This window comes from Lycorma delicatula, chromosome 1 (genome assembly GCF_047948215.1).
Source record: "Lycorma delicatula isolate Av1 chromosome 1, ASM4794821v1, whole genome shotgun sequence".
In the NCBI taxonomy this organism is placed as follows: Eukaryota; Metazoa; Arthropoda; class Insecta; order Hemiptera; family Fulgoridae; genus Lycorma; species Lycorma delicatula.
Genome location: NC_134455.1, coordinates 228,657,597 through 228,679,547, shown reverse-complemented (window position 1 = coordinate 228,679,547; position 21,951 = coordinate 228,657,597). Strand labels below are relative to the sequence as shown.

The 21,951-nt window shown below is 29.3% G+C and overlaps 1 protein-coding gene across 2 annotated transcripts in view; it reads left to right on the top strand.

Annotated features, from left to right (window-relative positions):
- Positions 1–21,951, top strand: part of Vps13B (vacuolar protein sorting 13B) — a 368,739-nt gene that overhangs the window by 315,959 nt on the left and 30,829 nt on the right. The window contains exons 50-54 of one of the 2 annotated variants that reach the window (XM_075373942.1): positions 4,863–5,033; positions 7,815–8,018; positions 16,379–16,519; positions 17,404–17,561; positions 17,813–18,062. In XM_075373942.1, coding sequence (XP_075230057.1) covers positions 4,863–5,033; positions 7,815–8,018; positions 16,379–16,519; positions 17,404–17,561; positions 17,813–18,062 — 924 coding nt within the window. The remainder of the gene's footprint in view (positions 1–4,862; positions 5,034–7,814; positions 8,019–16,378; positions 16,520–17,403; positions 17,562–17,812; positions 18,063–21,951) is intronic. The other variant, XM_075373949.1, reaches the window with a different exon arrangement.

The window sequence follows — 21,951 nt, the reverse complement described above, 5'->3', positions numbered from 1 at the left end:
GCCAGGAAAATTACATGCCTTTTGAGCTGCTCACAATTGATGAAATGCTCATTAGCTTCCATAGCAGATGCTCATTTAAAATGTACTTAAAGAATAAGCCAGCTAAGTACGGTATAAAGGTTATGTGTCAGTGTGATGCAAAGACGCATTATTTAGTTAACGCGTATATCTGTACAGGAAAATTTGCCAAACCCAATCGAAATAATTTATCAGTATCAACGAGACCAGTTTTTTCACTTGTAAACCCAGTGGCTCAAACATCAAAATAAAACAGTAGACAATTGGTTCAGTTTGATTGAGGTTATAAATGAATTATAAAAAGTAGTCCTAACGAACTATAAATAACTTTTATATAAAGTCTTTTATCTTTCAAAATAAAAATATAACCGATTTTGGTTTAGTAATCCTAAAGATTGTGAAGGAAGGTTACAGGGTCATGATGAACCCACTACAGTAGCTACGACATTTCCAATAATGATAATAGTGTCAAGTTAAGAAAATTTAGTAACTTGAACCAAATAAGAGAAATAGAAATTCTATTACAAAGAAAGGCCTGCCAAAGTTTATTGACTGAAGTTCATGTAGGTAGCAGTCTACTTCCAAGTTTGATAAAAATTTCAGGAAACAATTGTGTTCTGACTTCGGGAAACTAAATTATTGTCAGCAAAAATATCTCATCACTAAAAATGTTTTAAACAAACCGACTGCAAGTAGAAGATTTCGGTGAGGTAGTGGTGTTAACAAAAACAACAGTAGGTCATATTTTTTCAAAAGGCAGAAGAGAGAATTCATGTTTGAGAAAATTTTTTTTTTTGAAAACTCAAGCAATAAGTCATAGTCCAACTAAAAATGCATTGTCTGATATGTAAACGAAGCTGAAGTATTCATTAATTTTGATAAACGAGGTAAAAAGGAACCTTTGAACAAAACAAGTCTAACAATAATACAAAGAGTAAAACCACACAACGAGACTTTCATGACAATAGAGCCCCACTATTGTCAAAAGACAACAAAGAACCAGTACTTATATCTTTACATTCTATTAAGAAAATGTATCAACTGTTATGTAGAAAGAGAGAAAGAAACCAAGATTAGTGAAGCAGTTGTAAAGGAAATTACCTACATACTTTTTCTGTGAAAATTACAATCTTTCATTTTTTAGATTTAGTTTTACCTGTTCCTGGGAAATAATTTTTTTGTTGGAAATCTCAAAATGGTGTCCACAAGGAAAATGAAGCAAAATAGGACTTATGTTGTTATGAATGATTTTGCTCATTTTGGTGTCTTGAATCAGTATCTAAAGTTCAGCGAATATATCCCAGAACAATCCATATAGTCCAAGAATTCATTTATTCAGATATTGTAGATTTAAAAACTTTAGGAAGTTCTGTCATGAAGAACAAAGGGTAAAGATGTAGAGTGGCTAAAAATCAAAGTTTTATGTTATGAAAAAAAACAGCCAGATGTCATTCTATTTAAATACAGTATTAAGGATGACAAATTCAAAATTCTTTGAACTTGTGCTCTAGGTCACCCTTCATCATATCCAGTAGAATTGTCAAAAATGTATGATAGCCTATTTCTCAAGACAAATAAGATCTTCTTATGTTGTGCAGTACCAAAGTTCTTCCTGAAGAATTCCATGAGTAGTACAAGTTGCTTCACTTTATTAAAAAAAAGGAAGGAAAGAACAGTGATACTTCAGAAGCAGTAGTTTGTCTCACAACACTGTGTTGAATATTGTGATTAGTTGTCTGTTTTCTATTGATAATTTTTATTTCCTTCTTGTTGGTTTTCAGTTTTTATTATTATCTGTTCTCAAACACTGAACAGAAAATTCATTCTATTTTTATGTAGATGCTTACATTTTTATGCAATTCTATAATTACGAGAATTTACTTTGTGTCTACTTAACATTTTTATTTTTCATTGTCCATTTTTCAGAATATATTACTTAGTACATGTTTTTAAGAGTTATCAATAAAATGTTTTGTTTTTATTTCAAGGTGTCACACTTTGAATGATATATTTTCATGGAATAGTCTGATGACTATTGGTGTTATTGAAAACTGTTGTTGTTCTAGATTAAATTGAATAGTTAAATGCATTTTATAATTATTATTGATATGTCTTGTATGTTTTATCAAATGATGGAACAAGCAGAGACTATACACTCAAGTTTAAAAGCATCTTTAAAATAGCATAGTATGATAAGTTTTATTGCTTCAGTATCAAGAAGATATGAGTACCTCACCATTATCATTTAAATGTAGATATCAGTAATGCTAATCAATAAATAGTGAAAGTTGTTTCAGAATACGTAACTACTCATATTCTTGAACTGCTGAAACATAAAAGATAGCATTTTAGGGAGCATGGATTCACATTGACTATAAAGTCAAATTGTGGTTGGAGCACTATCATATAACAATGCTCACTCCTTTTTAACAATACTGATATGCCAATAATCAACATTAAGAGACATCTGGAGCCTCTCATTTTCTCAAACTATCATAAACTTTACAAATTTAAGACAACTTAAACTGTAGTAACTTTAAGAGCGCAAAGAGGGGTTGCAAATGATGATGATAATTATTATGATTATGAAGGGGTGAATGGCAATGTAGAAGGATTGTGAATAAGTGATAATTGTGAGCAACAACTCCTACACTTCACAGTCAGTTGTTACAATCAGTGAATTTATTATCTTCAATTCCAACACACTTAAATAAATGTCACTGAAGAATGTAACATCTATTAATGTAATTAATGAGGAATGTAATTAATATAAAGTTAATTAAGTCTAAGTTAAGTCCCTGTTATATTAAGTCTAAGTGAAGTCTAAGTAGCACAAATAGTAAATTGTCAAACAGAAAGAAACTTGTTTTTATGGAATTTACAAAGTCTTTTGAGTAAGATGATGTTTCTTATTTGTATATATAGATCAGTGTAGAGCTGGTATTTGTATTATGGAAAACTAGCTGATAACAAGTGAGGTGAAGCTGTACTCAAGTACAATTCTACCTCATTTTTCAACCAGTCCTTAAGAAGTCTCCATGATTTTTATACAAAATGGCAATCAATTTCTAACACTTAACAAGATTAATTTAATGTCTTATGAAATGATATGTGAAGTAGCAATAATTTAGCCTTGTAAATATAATATTTTATATAACCTCAAGGTATACAAAAGAATATTGCAGGTTTTAATTTATTATAATATCTATTGGATGAGGTACACAGTATTGATTTTAGATTAGAATCAAAGAGCAAAAAGGCAGTTTCAGTTTTGTGCATTGACATAGATTGATTCGCTATGTTTCTGCTTGACAACACCACTAGCAGTGATGGCAACTCGAACAGAAAGCCTTTTGTGTTTTACAATTTCCTGATTGTAAACTTTGTAGTTACAGTTCAACATGCATTCCATAGAACATTTAATTGTGATCATCCAAGTGACAATAACATCCATCAATGGCATAATCAGTTTGAAGAGACCAGATGTCTGTATAAAGGAAGAGTACGGCGATACAATTTTGTCTGAAGAAAATTTTGAATATGTCAGGGAATATTTCCTGTATAATCCTAAAACATCTGTTAGGAATGTTTTAAGGTGTTGCACATATGCATCCATACTATTTAGAGCTGCTAAAGCCTTTGAAGTCTACCAAGTATACTATACGTATTGACTTGGCAGTCAAAATGTTTCAGCATTAAGACACAACTTTCTTGATCGTGTTTAGTGATGAGTCAACATTATTCATCTTAGTGGATAAGTTAACATACCTATCTGGGAGACAGAAAATCCCCATGAATTCTTACAATATGAAAGGAGCTCTCCAAAATTAAATTTTTCTAAGCAATAAACTTGCCAAAAGATAGGGACCATTCTTTTTCACTGAAATAAACATAACAGGAGTTTCATATTTAGATATGCTGGTTAAATTTCTTTTCTCAACTGTAAGATGGACCAGAAGTTTTTATTTGGCAAAAAAATAGTATGCCTTCTCACTAGCAGAATTGAACAGGTTGTTTGAATGATGTTTTTTCCCAAATGCTGGAATGGTCAGCATGGACTGATGACAGAGATTCCTTTGTTCAGCCTTCAAGGTCACCTTCTGACCCCATGTGATTTTTTCCTTTGGTTTTATAAAGGCTCTTAAGGTGTTCACATTGAGCACTTGTAGGTAAAAACTGTAAGAGTTATTCTTTCATTTTATTTGTGATTCATTACTCTAAGTAAAACTACTGGCTATGCTGTAAAGAAAAAGATAAATTGTACATGTTTTTATGAGATTCACTCAATGACATTCTTGATATAATTAATAATTACATTACTGTTTAGAGTATAATACTAGTAGTTAATATTTAATTTAATGATCATCCAGTTACTAATTTGATTCAGGTGTTCTCAGTATGTATCTGTAAAATAGAATTCACAGTATTACAAATGCTAGCCTTGAAGATATTTCTTACTTGACGATGCAAAATAATCTGAAAGAATGAGAAGAGGCATCTGCATCGACGTAACAATAATTCCATGTTTTTATTGTTTGGGTTTTGAGTGTTGCAAAGGTTACATGTACCTGTATTTTTATTAATTTTTATTTATTTACTTGTTTGCATCTTACATAATATTGTTGTTACATCATTTATATTTAATTGTGCATTAAAACACACAAAAACCCACAGTATATGACACATAATACAATTCATATGTGACAATCTGAATGTATGATGTTACAGCTGTGAATTTAAGGTAGATTTTTATTAGCATAATGATTAATATCTTAGTGTATGATCTCAAAACAACTAATTTGAATTTTTGTTTTTTAATATAAATTATTTTTGCAATAATGAAGGAGGAGAAGCTGTTCCATACTCTGCTGATTGGGCGTGGCAATTAAGGTTGGAATCAGGTTGTTCAGCTGATTATCAGTTACCAGGAGAGGTTGAAAACTTGCCGGATAAGATGGTATCCAAGTTGCCACTTGCTGTCATTGCTACAGACTATGTTACTAGGCCTCTTTCTGGTTAGTACATTTATTTTTTTTTTTGTGTACACATTTTCTAATATTTATTCTAGTAATGAATAGTATGCATGAAATAACATAGTTGTTAATTAATTTGAAGATAAGCTTTGTCAGAATTTCAGTAATAAAATTTTATTTTGTAACATTCATCTCTAGCTTTTTTTAAATATACGAGTACATTTAAAAATGCTTATTGAAAACAGTTTATTCTTATTGAAAAAAATCATATATTCTATTTTGAAAAAGTTTCTTCTAAAAAAATGTATGGTGAATCAGAGATAAAACAAAAACCAGATATTATGAAATTATTAAAACAATTTTGATAAATTTAATTTCAGGCTTACTAATAAATTTTGCAATTTTTTGGGAGGTACATGTTTATTTATATTTATTAGAAACATCTTACCTCCAATAGATTTTTATTTCATGTACAATATCATTTGTCTGTTTGTATTTGTACTTCAGCTAATTGGTAATGACTACAGCCACATTCCAGTTTGAGGATGAGATAAATTTGTCAACTGGCTGATAGTCATTTATTGGAGAATTCAAGATGATAAACTGAGGAAAATAAGTAAATATTAAAAATAAAAAACAGAAATAAAGCAAGATTTGCACATTATAATCATATTCTTCATATTAGGTAATGTGGTAGCTGATAAATAAGTGCATTTGTGGGCTACCCACTTCAGCTTTCAGATCTGTGGTTAGTGTTGACTTTTTGTGATATTTGTATGTTTAAAAAACACGTATTCTAAAAGGGTTTTTAGTTGAAAATATAAATTTAATAATAACAATAATTTTATTTATTATAAATTTTCATGTAAATTTTGCATTATAATATTTTTGTTATTGACAAGTACGACAAACAAGTTACTCTTTATTATTGTCATTTTTAAAATATTCTTAATATTATAATTTTAAATACAGTGCAATTATAATGTACTTACGCATTTTGTTCTTCGTCTTTTTTTTTTTAAATTTCAGTAAACTATTGAAATGTTTACTTTGAAATAAATTGAATAATAAAAATTAAAACTATTCAAAATATTATTATAATTTTTAAGTAAATATTGTGAAAAGTGAGCTTTATTTGTTTTTATTAAACTTTATTTGTTTTTGAGTAACTTCCATTGTACTTTCTTACAGCTACTATGTAATCCTTGTTATCTGTATCCATTTTTATCCCATCTTTGAATGCATTCAAAAGAAAAGTACATGTGGCATGACAAAAATTTATATGAAATATGAGATAGAAGTAATGTGAACAATTGATAATCAATAAAAAACGTATTATACTGAATACCAAAGTATATTTTTTTAAAGCAAAGTAATAGAATTATGAATTTTTAAGTTTAAAAAAATGTAATTGAAAAAAGGATGTAGCTAAAATGATAATTGTGTTATTTTTTACATAATAGGAGTTACTGCCATACTTTTGACATGATGAATAAGATATAATGACAAAATTATTAATTTTATAAATGCCTCTAAAATGAGATTTTATATATGAAAATATAACTTATTTGTTATAATGGCAGTACTTCTGCAGATAAATTATTGCATGAAATTATTAGTGTTTTATGTTTTGGTCAGTTATTAAAATTGCATTTTTTTAAAATTATAGCTACGTAAAAAATTGAATGTGGCTAAAATTGTAATAATTTCTAGACAATTTAGACTAGAAAGAATATGACCATTTTTTTCTCAGAAATGTATAGCTTACCGTACTAGCAACATCTCGATGTATTGAAACACATAATAAATTATGATATACGGCAGACAAAAAAAAAAGAAGGAATTTGTGGTCATAAATACGTCACTTTACTTGAGGTCTATAAATATATTTTCTGACAAATGATATCGGTAAACATGTAACAAATAACGATTCGTAATGAATAAGAGTTTACAGTAAAAATGGTTTTTTGTCAATATGAATAGCCTTTTGAGTGGTGGGAATTTTTATAAAACGTAGTTTTCTGAATCTACGTTCACTTATACTAACATATGTTACTAATCTGTGATTTATGATACGGGTTTTTCATCATATTTTGCCCAATTTTCAACCGATTTGCTTGAAAGTATTATTTTTAAAATCAGCAAACTATGTTTCATACATAGCAAAACTATGTTTCATAAAGCAAAACAAAAAAAAAATTTCGCTAATAAAAAATGCGGTAGAAATGCGCAAAATAATTCTGCAATTAAATTATCGTAATTTTTGAGGCAATCAGATACCAACATATTTTCGCGAATACCAATCAACCGCGGATCATTGTGATGGGAAAAGATTAAAACAAAAGAAACGTTTGATGTATTGACAAACATGTCTGAACATGATGATGAACAGGATATGAATCATATAAGTGTTTACTTGATAAGTAAAGAGAATACTGGATAAGTAAAAGCAAAATGGGAAAACTACTGGCAAATACTTGGACAACTACAAATGTTAAAGTGTTTACTTATAAGTATTAGTAAAAGGTTATTCACTTAGTCTCAAGGGTTTACTTTACTTGACCAGTATTTACTTTAAAGTAAAAAGTATAGTTTATTCACTTCACTAAATATTGACTCACTTTCTAAAAACCTGATGTGTGCTTCTAGGGTATCTTCTGAGGACTACAATTAAGTGCTTTTTTCAGTAAATTTACTAAGCATCTTCTAGAATCATAAGTAAAAGTGTAAAATAAGTCTTTTTTTTTTTTTATCTCATGAAAGTGTAATCCTAAATTTTTGCATGCTGAATTATGTTTTTAAAAACATCTGTTTATTTTTTAGGATATCATTGGTCTGAAGGAATCAGTCTGTCACCCTGTCGTGGACGACTTATAGGACTTCCAGGAACATCAGGTATTAATGTAGCCGTCAGTAAAAGGGGATTTACAACTCATGTTACTTTATCACATACAAGTCACACTGAGATATCTCCACTTGATGTGCGATCACGACTTAGTAGAGAAGCTCAGCTGGGTAATTTTAGGCGTAAGTAAATCCACAGTAGTATAAAAATAATAAATAAATTCTTAAAAAGATAGTTTTAAATACTAGATGCTAAAAAACTTGTTATCAAACTTAGTAGTTTTAAAATTTTAATATTATTCTGCTAGCTCTATCATTAAAAAGTAAGTTAAATTTAAGATTTTTAAATTATGGTACATTTTATTGTGTAAAAGAATAAATATTCATTCATAATTATAGAAGTTTACAGACTGCTAGTTATGGGTAAATGTTGCAACATACAAAAATTGAGTTACATAGCGTATTATTTAAATGTTTAATATCTCAAATTATAATAATAGTAATAATAAGAATTTCATAGAATTTCACTAATTTACAAATACTTTTTTAATAAAATTTAGTAGCGGTAAAGTTGTAGTTTTCAGTTGTATGTAATAAAATATTTTTATCTATGCAGGGTTTTTATTTACTGCCAAATGTAGGCTACTTTTCAACCTGCCTTTGTACTAAAAAAATTATGTATTCATTGATGGAATATAGTTTTTAATCTATAAGGGTATAAGGGTCATTCAAATATAAACCAGAGTTTACCACAGTACAGTCCAGATTTGTTATCATGTGATTTCCAAAAAAATTGTGTAGGCAGGCCACGTTTGGAATATCTAAAACAAATTGTTAGGGATGTAGGATGTAGAGGGTATACTGAAATGAAACGACTAGCACTAGATAGGGAATCTTGGAGAGCTGCATCAAACCAGTCAAATGACGGAAAAAAAAGAAGTGATTTCCAAATGTTTGGTTTGCTGAAAGAAGCTTTAGGAGGCAAAAGATTTAGTTTGGGAACTTTTCAGACCTACTGTCTACATTGAATGATTGCTTTACATATAATATTTTTTGTAAAATTTCCATACAAGTAGTGAATTTCTGGTTTAGCTATAATGTAAGCTTTGGCTAAAGTGTTTAGGATTGATTAATGTGGGAAGAATTAGACGCGTTTAATTTACAAATGACTATTTAATCTTAAAACAGATTCAGTAAAGTATCACCCGTTAGAAATTCTAGGCTTGTTGTAAGAAAATCTCTGACAAACTTCACCAAGATTCACACAGTGAAGCATTATGTGCACAATTGATTGTTAGGCAGCCATCTTGTTTTTTGTGATGGAATGAGGAAGCTTCCTATCTGTTAGAGAAAATGTATTTCTGTTGAAGGAAATTATATAAAAAAATAAGGTAATTTATTTGTACTTTAATATCAATAAAGTTATGTAAACAAATTCTGGTTTGTATTTGAATACCCCTCATTTTGTATGAAAAATAAACATATTACAACATTTTTCCACTTAACTCTTCGGTGTTTTAAACAATCTGTTTTTACAAAAAGGATCAGTTTTAATTTTATCATTATTTACAGATAAAAAAAGCTATAAAAAAAAGATTGAAAAAATTCTGTACTGAAATTTATCTAGTTTATTTATTATTATTTTTACTTCCTTAGGAAGTACTTTTAATTTTTTTTTTAATTAAAATTTTATATGGACACCACATGACTTCATTGTACCACTATTAAATTATATATTCACATTTTTTTAAAATGAAAATTATATAAAATTCTGTTTCACTAATAACTTCTGATTTTTTCATATTTTTTTTTAATTGTTATTGAATTATTATTTATTGTAAAGATATTTTTACAATCACAGGTATTAATAGATCAATATATTTAAATTTAAAAAAAAAAGTTAAAAAAAAGGAGATGAAGTCGGATTTCAACTAATGAGCCTCCCCCTTGTAAGATCCAGATATTTTGTTAATTAAACTTTTATTTGGCTATAACTTTGAAACCAGTGAAAATTAGTACCACTTATGATATATATAGTTGAAAAGCTCTCAATGAGGGCTTATTACTGCAGTTAAAATAAAAAATCCAAAATCCAAAATCCAAATTTTTTGGGTTTTGGTCCAGTTGATTGCAATCAAAATGGGAGGTGTACAACTTGGTTACAATAGTCCTAAATCCAAAATTTCAATATTCTATGGCTAATCATTTTCAAGTTATGCGAGATACTTACATATATAACTAGTCAAAATGGATATTTCCATTCTGAAATCTGAAATCCATCTGAAAACCGAAATCTGAAAATCTGAAAACCGAAATCTGAAAACCGAAATTTTTCATGACCACAATACTTCCTTTACTTCATACAAGGAAGTAAAAATGTGTATATGTAATTTAATAGGCGTACAAGGAAGTCATCTGGTGTCCACATCAGATTTTTTTTTTTTTTAGAAAAATATATTGTGATAAAAAAATGCCCACCAGGTGCACGTGTGCACCTGGTGGTGCATAACCATACCAATGGATGATGCACAGTACAATAAAACTATAATTACCACATTAGTGTTCTCTTAACCCAGGGGTTTTTATTATTTTTTACTTTTTTTTAATAAATTTATGCAGAGTATTACAATAAAGCTCATTGCACAAAAAAAAACTAATGGGCTGAAATCTGTTGTTGGAAATTTCTTTCATTAAATTGCAAAATGCAAGAATATTTACAGCATGATAATCCTCCCAGGAAGAGAAGTTGACTCACTTTTTGTTTGTTTTTAAATCTCTATTCTTTTATAGTTTTTTTTTTTTTTTTTATATAGCTTTTAGGTTTTTTATGGGTTTTAAAGTTTTTCTTAACTGCTTCATAGCATGCACCATTTTATGTTGCAAACTTCTTTACAGATCAGTTATATACATGTGCATTGAATGATTTCCTTACATATAATATTTTTTGTAAAGATTCTGTAAAATTTCTATACAAGTAGTGAATTACTGGCTTAACTGTAATGTAAGCTTTGACTAAAATGGAGGGGATTGATTATTATGGGAAGAAATAGATGCATATAATTTACAAATGGCTATTTAACCTTAAAAACAAATTCAGTAAAGCATCACCTAATAGAAATTCTAGGCATATTGTAAGAAAATCTGTGATAACCTTCACAATTTTACATTCTAACAAAAATTATTTTATGGGTCAAGAACCAACAAAAAAAAATCTCAGTACGACACCTTCAATTATTAAAAGATAAGTAAGTTTTCTGTTAGATTTTCTGAAAAAAATTTGGTTAAACAATTTAGGAAAATATATTCAAAAAAAGTTTTTGAACTACATAAACATCGCCTAGTGGTAGAAATGTATAATTAATTTTAAGTTTTTATAGAAATGTAAGTCCTACATATAATAATTTATTCACACATACTTTATATATTGGCCTATATAATGATAAATTTTCTCTCAAAGTACAAAATGTTTACAAACAATACATTACTAAAACTGAAAATCTTGTATAATTTATTTATGAGAGAAATATTTGAAAATAAAAAAAAATGTTGTTATGTGTATTATTATCATCCTTATGCATAAATACATTTTGGCTGCTTTAATGAGTATTTTGTCCATTAAGTATAACATAATAAAACACCAGTTTCCAGTGAATCTTTATATTTTAATACTCACTACTTTAATATCACTGGTGTTATATTCTATAAATAAAGAACTATATGATACAATCTCTACCCTAAAATAATATGAGTATTTTGTCCATTAAGTATAACATAATAAAACACCAGTTTCCAGTGAATCTTTATATTTTAATACTCACTACTTTAATATCACTGGTGTTATATTCTATAAATAAAGAACTATATGATACAATCTCTACCCTAAAATAATAATACAGTTTAAACCAGGTAATCATCGTAGTTTGTGAAAAAAGTCCGTACATTAATCAAACCTATTAAATAAAAGCCTATAAAAAAGTACAAAAATATTTTCTGATCGACTGACTGCCTAAGAAAATGTGTAATAATAGTCTCATAATAATAATAATAATAATAATAATGATACGCAGATATAATATTTACTTTTACTTCAAAATCATAAAAACGTTCAATTGAAAAACTCATTAATTTAAAAAAAAAAAGATTAATTAATTAAAAATTCCACAAATGCAGATATGAACATTTTATTATGAAGACATTTTAGTACTTCACTTCCAGCCACACTAAACCTAATTTTAAAACCACACTTTAGTTCATAATATATATATATATTGAACCTCTTGTTCCTCCAGGTTACAACTGATCTTATTTATTACCTGGAAGAGACCTTCAATCAAAATGAAAAAAAAATATTTATATTAAAATTATTTCAAATTTTATTTGGTTTGTTTTTTCGCTCAGAACTCTTTACTAAAATTCATCCACAGGATTTAGATGACAGAAAACTGTTCCTACAAGATCTGGGAAGGAACTCTCATTTGAAATTTCAAAAAGGTCTTTGTGAATGTTCTTCACAACTGTACAATTTACTTTTCTTAAAATTACTTGAAATTTTCTTCCTAAACTGTGCCATAACATGTAAATTAAATATAAAAAATTGTTACCCAAACAACACAGAGTTAAATTTTTTTAGATTTTCTTTCTTTTTTGTTAAGCTATCCTGAGCAAGTAAATACAAAAACATTTATTTTCATGAAGAGTGGGGCCCACTGTGGTAAATATTGTGAATTAAAAAATTGATAGATGTGTTCTATAAATTTGTCTAATTAAAAAAAATTAATTCTTCAAGTATCATTAAAACAGGTTATGTCATTTTAGATTATCCCATCACACTTCAAAACAATCAAATCAAGATAATCAGCACCGTTTAAAACAAAAAAGCTATTTGTGCCCTTTTGCTTTAATTTTGTATGGATTGAAAACGTAATGTAAAAGTGAAAGTGTTCAAAAAATTGAGAGAATCTAAGAAATGCTTTTAACCCATATACAGCTGAAGTTGTGATAATGTAATGTAATTTTTTTTGGGTTATTATTTCATGAAATAATATTTGTCTACTATATTTTAGTAGCATCATTTTAATAGCAATCTTACTTACTATTAACTAATAGAAAAAACATATTTGTTGGTTATAAGTATTGTGTGATATTCTTCACTAAATTGAGTCATTTTTTGCTTCCTCTGAGATAACCTGTAAATAATTTATATAAAAATAAACTCCAATATACAATATTATTATAACTGATTATTTCAAACTTAAAAATAACGATAGTTTTTCTGTATAAATTTATCTTATTGTCAATTATTTATTATGTCTATATCTAGACAGAAAAAAATTAATGTTGCGTTTTCGCAACTTAAGCTACAACGAATATTCTGAAGACTCATTGTTATTGACATGTTTATTCATCACATAAACACACTGCAGACTTTCATTGATCTTCTGAATGAAAAATTTGGCAAATATGATGTTGTTGTTCACCACCTTTTAGTAGATGAACAGATGATACCATATTTTGGTATCATCTTCTTGTATAAAATGTTTATAAAAGGTAAACCTGTGCCCTTTGACCACCAAGTGTGGCGTTTATGTTCTTCTCATGGATACCTTTTCAATTTTTCTCTTTATCAAGGAAAAGAAGCAGAAGTAGATTCTAGCCTTGGATTAGGTGCTTCAGTTGTTTAAAATTTATTATGCATTGTAGACAATCCTGGAAAGCACAGCATTTATTTTGATAAATTTTTCAGTTTGTATAAATTGTAAAGTTTACTGAAGAAGGAAGCCCTTTTCCCAGCTGGAACAGTCAGTGAAAATAGAATTCAAAACTTTCCTTTGCAAGATACTCATTATTTGATAAGGAAACTCATGGGACTAACAATTATCAACTTGATACCACAAATTCAATTTTTATTAAAGATTGAATGACAACTCTCCTGTTACTTTAATTACAAATTTTCAGTTCACTGAACTTCTGAATAATGTCAAAAGGTATTATAAGATGAAAAAAATAAAAATTTCAATCCAACAGACAGATTTCATCAAGCAGTACAATCATTATGTGGGTGGGGTTGATTCACTGGACAACAGTGACAGACCTATCAAATAGAAAGAAAAACAAATGGTGGTGGCCTTTGTTTTCAGACTTTTTTTATGTAACTTCAGTAGATTCGTGGAAGATTTATCAATACGTCCACAAAGAACAAGTTGAACAACTAAAATTTAGATGACTTGTAGTTATCACATTATTTTCATCAAAGGCAAATAACACAGAAGAAATTTCTATTCCATAAATGCAGAGACCTGGATGACCAATGTTTTCAACTGCAACAACTCAGCAACACTCAGTTGACAAGCATCTTCCTGAAAAAAAGTAAATAATAGAAGACTTGCTACTGACATTATAAAAGTTCAGTGATATTTTTGTGCAATAATTGTAAAGTTGAACTTCACCCAAAATGTTTTATTGATTACCATAAAAAATAAACTTGTTATATTAATCTTATACTGAAATAAAATGTAAGCATTTCATTCATATTGTATCCCAATTTCTATTCTGTTTAGTTTTTATTTATATTTGTAAAAAATAGAAAACAACAGCTAAATTAGTTTGTGTTAATTTAGACGCTCTTTCCTGTTGAAGTTTCGTTTTCACAACATTTCATTGATAATTAGATATACCTGAAGGTCAAAAGTCATGTATATGATTCAGAAGCTTATATAAACATAAGAAATTGATAAGAAATAATTTTGTGACCAATGCATCACAGCGGGACAAAATATGAATTAAAGACAGATTTGGTGAAGGGAAAATCCTGATATTCACTTCTCTGTAGGTAGTAGAGAAGGGGCAAAGATTCTATATATTACTGCTAGTCTATCCAAGACTGTTAGTATATCCAAGTGGCTAACAAATGAAGGAACCAAGTAACTCCTGGTGTAAGGAGTTCCCCCATTACAAGTGCCTGCAGTCTACTCAGAGGGCAGATGTGTAGTGGAAGGTAAAGGGCACTCTCACTCACCTGGAAATGGAAACTGCTCCCACAAGCAAATGAATTTCTTAAGGAATTCAATGGTACTGCAATACAAAGACAATGAAAAACTACTGTATTAAAGATCCTATGATAATTCCTTGCATTACGCTATGAAGCTGCCTTCTTCTGTTAATGTTTTGGAGTTAAAATAGCTTCTCATTAGGATCCGGCAGAATGAAAGAAGTTAAAGGATTGATTGTGTATAGCAACTTGGAACATCAAGACTTTATTACGGATTGAAAAGTTTGAGAATTTCAAAAGGAAAATGAAAGTGAATAAAATGGATATATTAAACTGAGTGAAGTAATAAGGTAGGAAGAACAGGAAGAAATGAAGTGTGGAGAAGTTACCATGTTTTATTCTGTAAGAAACAAAGGAAAAAGTGAAGTGGCAATAACTATGAGGAATAAAAAAATAGCAAAGAAATGCAGAATGTTTGTTATAAATAAGTGGCAGATTAATATTCTTAATGGTTGGAATGTTACTAAAAACTGTAGTTATATTACAAGTACAAGTATATATGCCAACATCAAATTATGAAGAAGATATTGAAGAGCAGTATGAGATTATTGAAGTTAGAACATCACGATATGAAGAAAGTAAAATAAATTAAAACAATTTTCACATGTAACTTTTAATTTTACATATAGTTCTTACATAATCCTTGTTACAAATAAATTATATCATTCTTCTGTCACACCTAAAAAACATTTGGTATAATAAAAGATTCTACTAAATAGCTGTTATCTTTCAAACTACCGTACTTTGATAAATAAAATAACAGAATAGAATTCTATGTTTTTTTTTGCTAAGGGTTCATTTCTATATGGGAAACCAATAAAATATCCGTTCCAAACCCAAAGATTTGTTGCAAAACATGATATAATCAGTGACTTTAAATATTATTAGATAAAGAATAAAATTTTTCATTATTATATGGTAAAAGTACATCTTTCATTTTGACGTAAAAAGAATTTCATTAAATTTATAAATGACAAATGATTAAAACTTTATAAACATCTTTTTGTTTGAATTATTTGTTATTCTAGGTTTATTAATCATGTACCTTTAGCAGGGTTGCAACATGTAAAGTACCATTATCAATCAGTTATTAGCTTTAATCATTAATGCACAGTATCTTCTTTAAAATATCTTAATTTTTAAAGTACTAATTTTGGTTTTTGTTTATCTGAATTTCATAGAAGGTAGTGATGGAGTTGCAATCATAAAATAACGATGTAATTATCAGTCCAAGATTACTATATACATTTCTTTTGTTTGAAAAATAAAGATCAAATAAACTTATATTTATTGCAATATCTGCAGGCACATAAGTTACTGTATGCAGTAATTGAATTTAGGATTTTTTTTGTACAAATCCTCAATCAAATCATTTACTGTAATAAAAAATTGTCTAAAATTTGCAGAAAAAATTATGTGGAGCTGTTTGTTACTTTGTTAAGGTTTTAATTTCAACAAAATAAATTAATTTTATTGTGGATATGCCATTTTTCAGATGGTGTAGACAATGCAGAAAATTATCCTGTAGCTCAAAGCTCTGATGAGGCAAAATCTAATGAAAACTTAGAACGTATTGCCATTGAAATAGAGAAACCTACTGTTGTGGTTCCTAATAGTACTCGTAGTTGTCAGGCAGGTATGTTAACATATATATTTTTTATGTTTTATATAGGTGTTTCATTTTAATCACCCCAGGCAATTACATTTGTAAATGTAAAATGCATTTACATTTTAACAATGCAAAAATGTTGCATTTTAGCAGTGCAACATACATTAGACAGATGGAAAGAAAATTAAAATGTAACAAACACGAGTCCTTCAAAAATCAAAAAAATGATTCTAATTATGCAATGCATTTAATAAAAGAAAGACATACCCCGATGAAAATGGAAGAATCAGCTAAATTAATTCATATATATGTTAAAGGAAGAAGAATGAACATTTTAGAAAATCTAGAAATTTTTAAATTAAAAAACAACAATAAAACGATCATAAATGAACAGATCAATAATCAAGCGGATGTCCTTTTCAAGAACCTCAATTTATTGAAAGCAGGAAATAGATAGATAAAATTAAAAGATAAGTATAACCATTAATAAAAAGTAAACAAGAAGAAAGCCAGATAAGACATGATGTCAGATATAGAGAGGGCATTGATTAAATGCTATATAAAGATTAACAGAGATTTGAAATATCAGTACAATAAGTTTTGAGAATGGAGTGGTTCCCAAATGCATCAGCAAGAGATAAAAGAATGAAGCTAAGAAATATGAGCAGTGCTAAACACAGAAAGAAACGTTTGTAATTATTCAGTTATATACTACATCGTTTCATTAAAGAAAAATAAAAAGGTGATAAAGAATTGATCTTTTTTTTTATGTATGTGAATTAAGTTTTTATTTGTCATTGTTCTCTTCAGCTGAAATACCAAAAAGCTTAGGTTGCACTGGTGAAGTATAAATCTAGAAATTTAACTCCCTATCTTATTTAATTTTTTTACATATTTTCTCTTATGTTTAGGTTCAGATAGCAATCCAGGATTGGAAGATATAACTTGTTTTGTACAAGGAGTAACCTTAATATTTGCTGTTGAAGGCGAATTTGCTTGTGATTGTCGTGAAATTGCTGCATTTGTAATGGATGATGTTGCGTTTACTATCCAGCCAACAACTCACCCAGTGAGTTTACATTTATTTTTATATTAATCTTTTAGCTTCTTTAATTAATTTACAGCATTGGTTTGGCTGTATAGTTTTTTGCAGTTGACTTAAAATGATTTAAATGTTACTAATCTTATGTTTGAGATTTTTTGCTATTGTCTTATTATTTTTTATAGTTTTTATGTACCTAAAATAGGATTTTGTTTAAAATAAGTAAGTAGTGATTTTTAATGTATGATTATAGGTGTGTGTATGTGTTTATGTTGTAGCACTCAGATGTGAAAGAACTTCTTGTAAGGATGACCTTGGGAGATATACAGCTTGATAATCAAGAATATAATAGAGGTGGTTACGACTTTCCTGTTGTCTTAATGACACAAGTTAAGGAATCTAATGAGCCACAACCAGTTCAATTCAGTGTGAAAGGGTCAGCAATAACTTTAGTTGAAATGAGCAGAATTAAAGGTTCTGCTGTAGATCTTGTTGTGATATTAGATGTTAATAGCTACAAAGTTCCAGGTATTTGTCCTTGTAATTTTGTGCTATATTAGTATTTTTATTTACTTACATTAGTATAGACTTACTGTAAGTATCAGGAATAGAAATAAGCTATAAAGAGCAGAGATGAAATTTTTGTGGGTGCAACTGAAAAAAACTAGGAGTAGTGTGAGAAATGATGAGATTAGAAAGTGTGAAATTCATCAAACTATTTGTATAGTTTGGTAGAAAGCATAGTTAAAACTAGATTAAAATAGTTTGTGCTAATGGACCACAGCAACAGTTGATGGATTCAATCAAGGAGGAGGTGGAACGGAAAAATGACCTAGTGAACGTGTAAGGAGAAGTACTCTCTGTAGAAGAAAATATTATTAATGGCCTAGTCAGAGGAAATATCGAAGAAGAAAATCTTTACTGTTGGTAATATGATTTATTGAGTGGTTTTTCAGTATGTTTTGTAACCAAGTTGGAGAAGAATTCACATGAAAAATGAAATGTGTATATAACACTGATAGACAAAAAAAACTTTTTTAATGTTTCTCTAAGTGTGATACCATTTTTTGAATTGCTTTTTTGCGTAAATTGTAGGTCTGTAAATACAATTATTCTATCACCCTTAGTTTTAAATAAATTACGCTTCAAAAAAATTTAAGGAAAAATATAGTTAAAATCTGTAAAATTTATAATTTTGAATGGCCCATACTTGTATAGAATGATTTTGCTGATGCTTTTCTTTTATAAGTAGCCTCAGGCACATCCTGAATTAATGTCCAACAGTAATCAGCTAGTGTGTTATAATTCCATTTCCCTTTATAGCGGCTTTTCATCACCGAAATGTCTTGCTAGAAACATTCACTGTGTTCATCGCTTACGTCTCCGAGGTTGTTCAGGAAAAAATCCAGATGTGAGTGGAGGAAATTTATTTTCAAAGATATATTACATCCCATAGTTCTGCATAAAGTAAGAAGTTGATTAACAGTATTGTGGTAATTGTTGGATTTTTGTTTGCCAAGAAAATTTTTGCAAACATCTTTAAATGAAGCCCAAGTTGCACTTTCTACATTATTTAACATTGAGTTGTTAAATACATCATCTTTGACCCTCCCTCAACAAATATTCCTTCTTTAATTTTCCCTTCATTTACATTCGGAAATTTCTGCCTGATATACAAAAATCCAGGACTATCCTTCTTCATTGCTTTTACAAAAATTTTCATTAGTCCTAGATTGACATGGAGAGGGGGTAAATGTATATTTTTGGTTTCAACTAAGGGATCATGAATAATATTTTTTCATTTGGAGTTAAGTTGTCTTGTTTCTACCACTCTTTGGTAACATAATGTTTATCCCTAGCTTGGCTGTCCCATTTGCAAAGAAAACACGTGTACTTTGTAAAGCCTGACTGCATGCCTAACAAAATAGCTATAACTTTCAAATCACCACATATGTTCCAGCTATGTTTTTTATAATTTATTTTTCAAGAAGGTCTTTCATCACATTGTATGTCTCTTTCAAATTAATATCATAAGCAATTGGTATTGAAGGATATTTATTACCATTGTGTAATAGAATCACTTTTAAACCATACTTGGACAAATCTATGAAAAGGTGCCAGTCCTCATGTTTATGAACTTGTCCAAGTGCAACATAAGCTCATCAATAATTGTGCAATAAACCAAATTATTTTTATCCATAAAGTACTGAGAAAGTTCTTTCTCAATACTTACACAAGTCTTACTTTCACAGTCTTAGGTGCACAATTAATAATGTCCACACCAAAATAGATAAATGATACAGTGCACAATTAATATTGTTGACACCAAAATAAATAAATAATAATAATATGCTGCACAATTAATAATATTCATACCAAAACAAATAAAGGATAATAGAAAAAATGTTCTTGAATGGAAGCTGATTGTCTCATTCAGGGAACAGACACAATTTGGTAATTGAGCATTTCACGGTATTGTTGGGAATTCTTAAGGTTACGACTCGAACTAATTCGTCACTACCAGGATGCACTTCCTGGATGAGTCCTGTATGCCATTGAAGTGGTTGTGTATTTGTCATCTCTCATGAGGACCAGAGTACCTGACTTCAAATTTGGGTGCTGGGAGGTCCATATGGAACGTTGTTGAATACTGTGAAGGTAATCTGTTGACCATTTCTGCCATAAGTGCTGCACAGTTCGTTGGATTCATTGCCATCTTCATAACCTACTAATGGCCACATCCACAAGATCAGAATCAGGAAGGGAAGTTAAATTTTCTCCTATCAACAAATGACCGAGTGTCAGGAATGAGTAGTCAGTAGGGTCATCAGATAATGGACACAAGGGTCTCGAATTTAGGCATGACTCTATTTGACACAATAATGTGAGCATCTCTAGTTAATTCTTGAATTTGAGTTACACAATTAGCTACAAATCCTATCTGGAGAAGCAGAAATCCAACACAAGACTACTATGGAGTCAGACCATTGGTAAAATTGATTAAGTTTAAGTCCAAGAGCAATCACGTATCTTCTTAAATAATTGACTCAAAAGTAATGCTGCACACAACTGCAAACTTGGCAAAGAAATCATCTTAATGGGAGCTACCCATTAGCATAATAGTTTTACTGTAGTATTTCCATTAGAATTCACAGAACGCAGATGAAGGCACACTGCGTAAGCTTGTTCTGAAGCATCTGTGAAACCATGTAAAAAAAAAAAAAAAAAAAAAAATTGTCAATTACCAATTGACAATTATGTCAATTGGTAATTGACAATGCAGTGTTTGCCAATTTCCTTGTCACGTATCAGGGAGTTCATCATCCCATTGAAGTTTTTCATTCCACAAATTTTGTATAAATATTTTAAACATAATAATTACAGGACCAATTAAACCAAATGGGTTGAAAATAGATGCAGTTGTTGAAGTACGTCGTTTAGTGAATTCATTAAATATCATTAAATGTGATTTGAAATTTATCTGAGATAGGATGCCACGCTGTACCTAATGCCCTAATAGTTTCTTCGCCATTGAATTCAAGAGGAAGTTGTGATTCTCGATCTTCTGGAATGTTTGTTAATAGATCAGAATGATTTGAACACCACTTTCTAAGATGAAAGCCACCCTTTTCAATTAAGGTTATGACTTGAGTTTGAAACTCAAGAGCTTCCTCATTAGTTGCTGCACCTGATATGCAGTTATCCAAATACCTATCCCTCAATAATATTTGTGCTCCCTTTGGATAGGCCTTAACTTCATCCTTAGCTTAACTTTATCCTGCTGAATGCACCATGTAGCCAGGAAAGATGCTGAGGATGTCCCATAGGTGACAGTTTTTAAATTAAATTTTTTAATAGGCTCATTTGAAGATTGATGCCAAAAAATGCGTTGTAAGTTACAATCTTATTCATCGACTCTGATTTGATGGTACATTTTAGCTATGTCGGTCATAAAGGAGAATTGATAAGTACGGAATCATAAGTACAATTGAACACAAATCTTGCTGTATATTTGGCCCTACATGTAGGATGTCATTGTGCGGTAGTGAGGAGGAGGTCTTTGAAGGAAGTATTGAAAACAACTCTTATCTTGGTTGTAGAACTATTTTCCTTAAATACAGGATGATGCAGTAGTTAATTAGTTAAGATTGAATTGGTAGTTGAGACTGAGACATCTTGCGTGTGTCCCATAGCTTCATATTCTTCCCACTTTCACTTTCTTTTCAAGAAAGTTATAGTTGAGTCTCAATTTTGTATCTCTGTAATTTTTCTAATCGAAGAAATTGTTTCATCACTCCATCAAATGAATCACCAAGATGAAGAACATTTTTCTTCAAAGGAAGGCGAACAATATATCTACCAGTATCATCTCTAGCGGCGTGCTGACAAAAGTATGCTTCTCAGTAGTGTCTTTCCT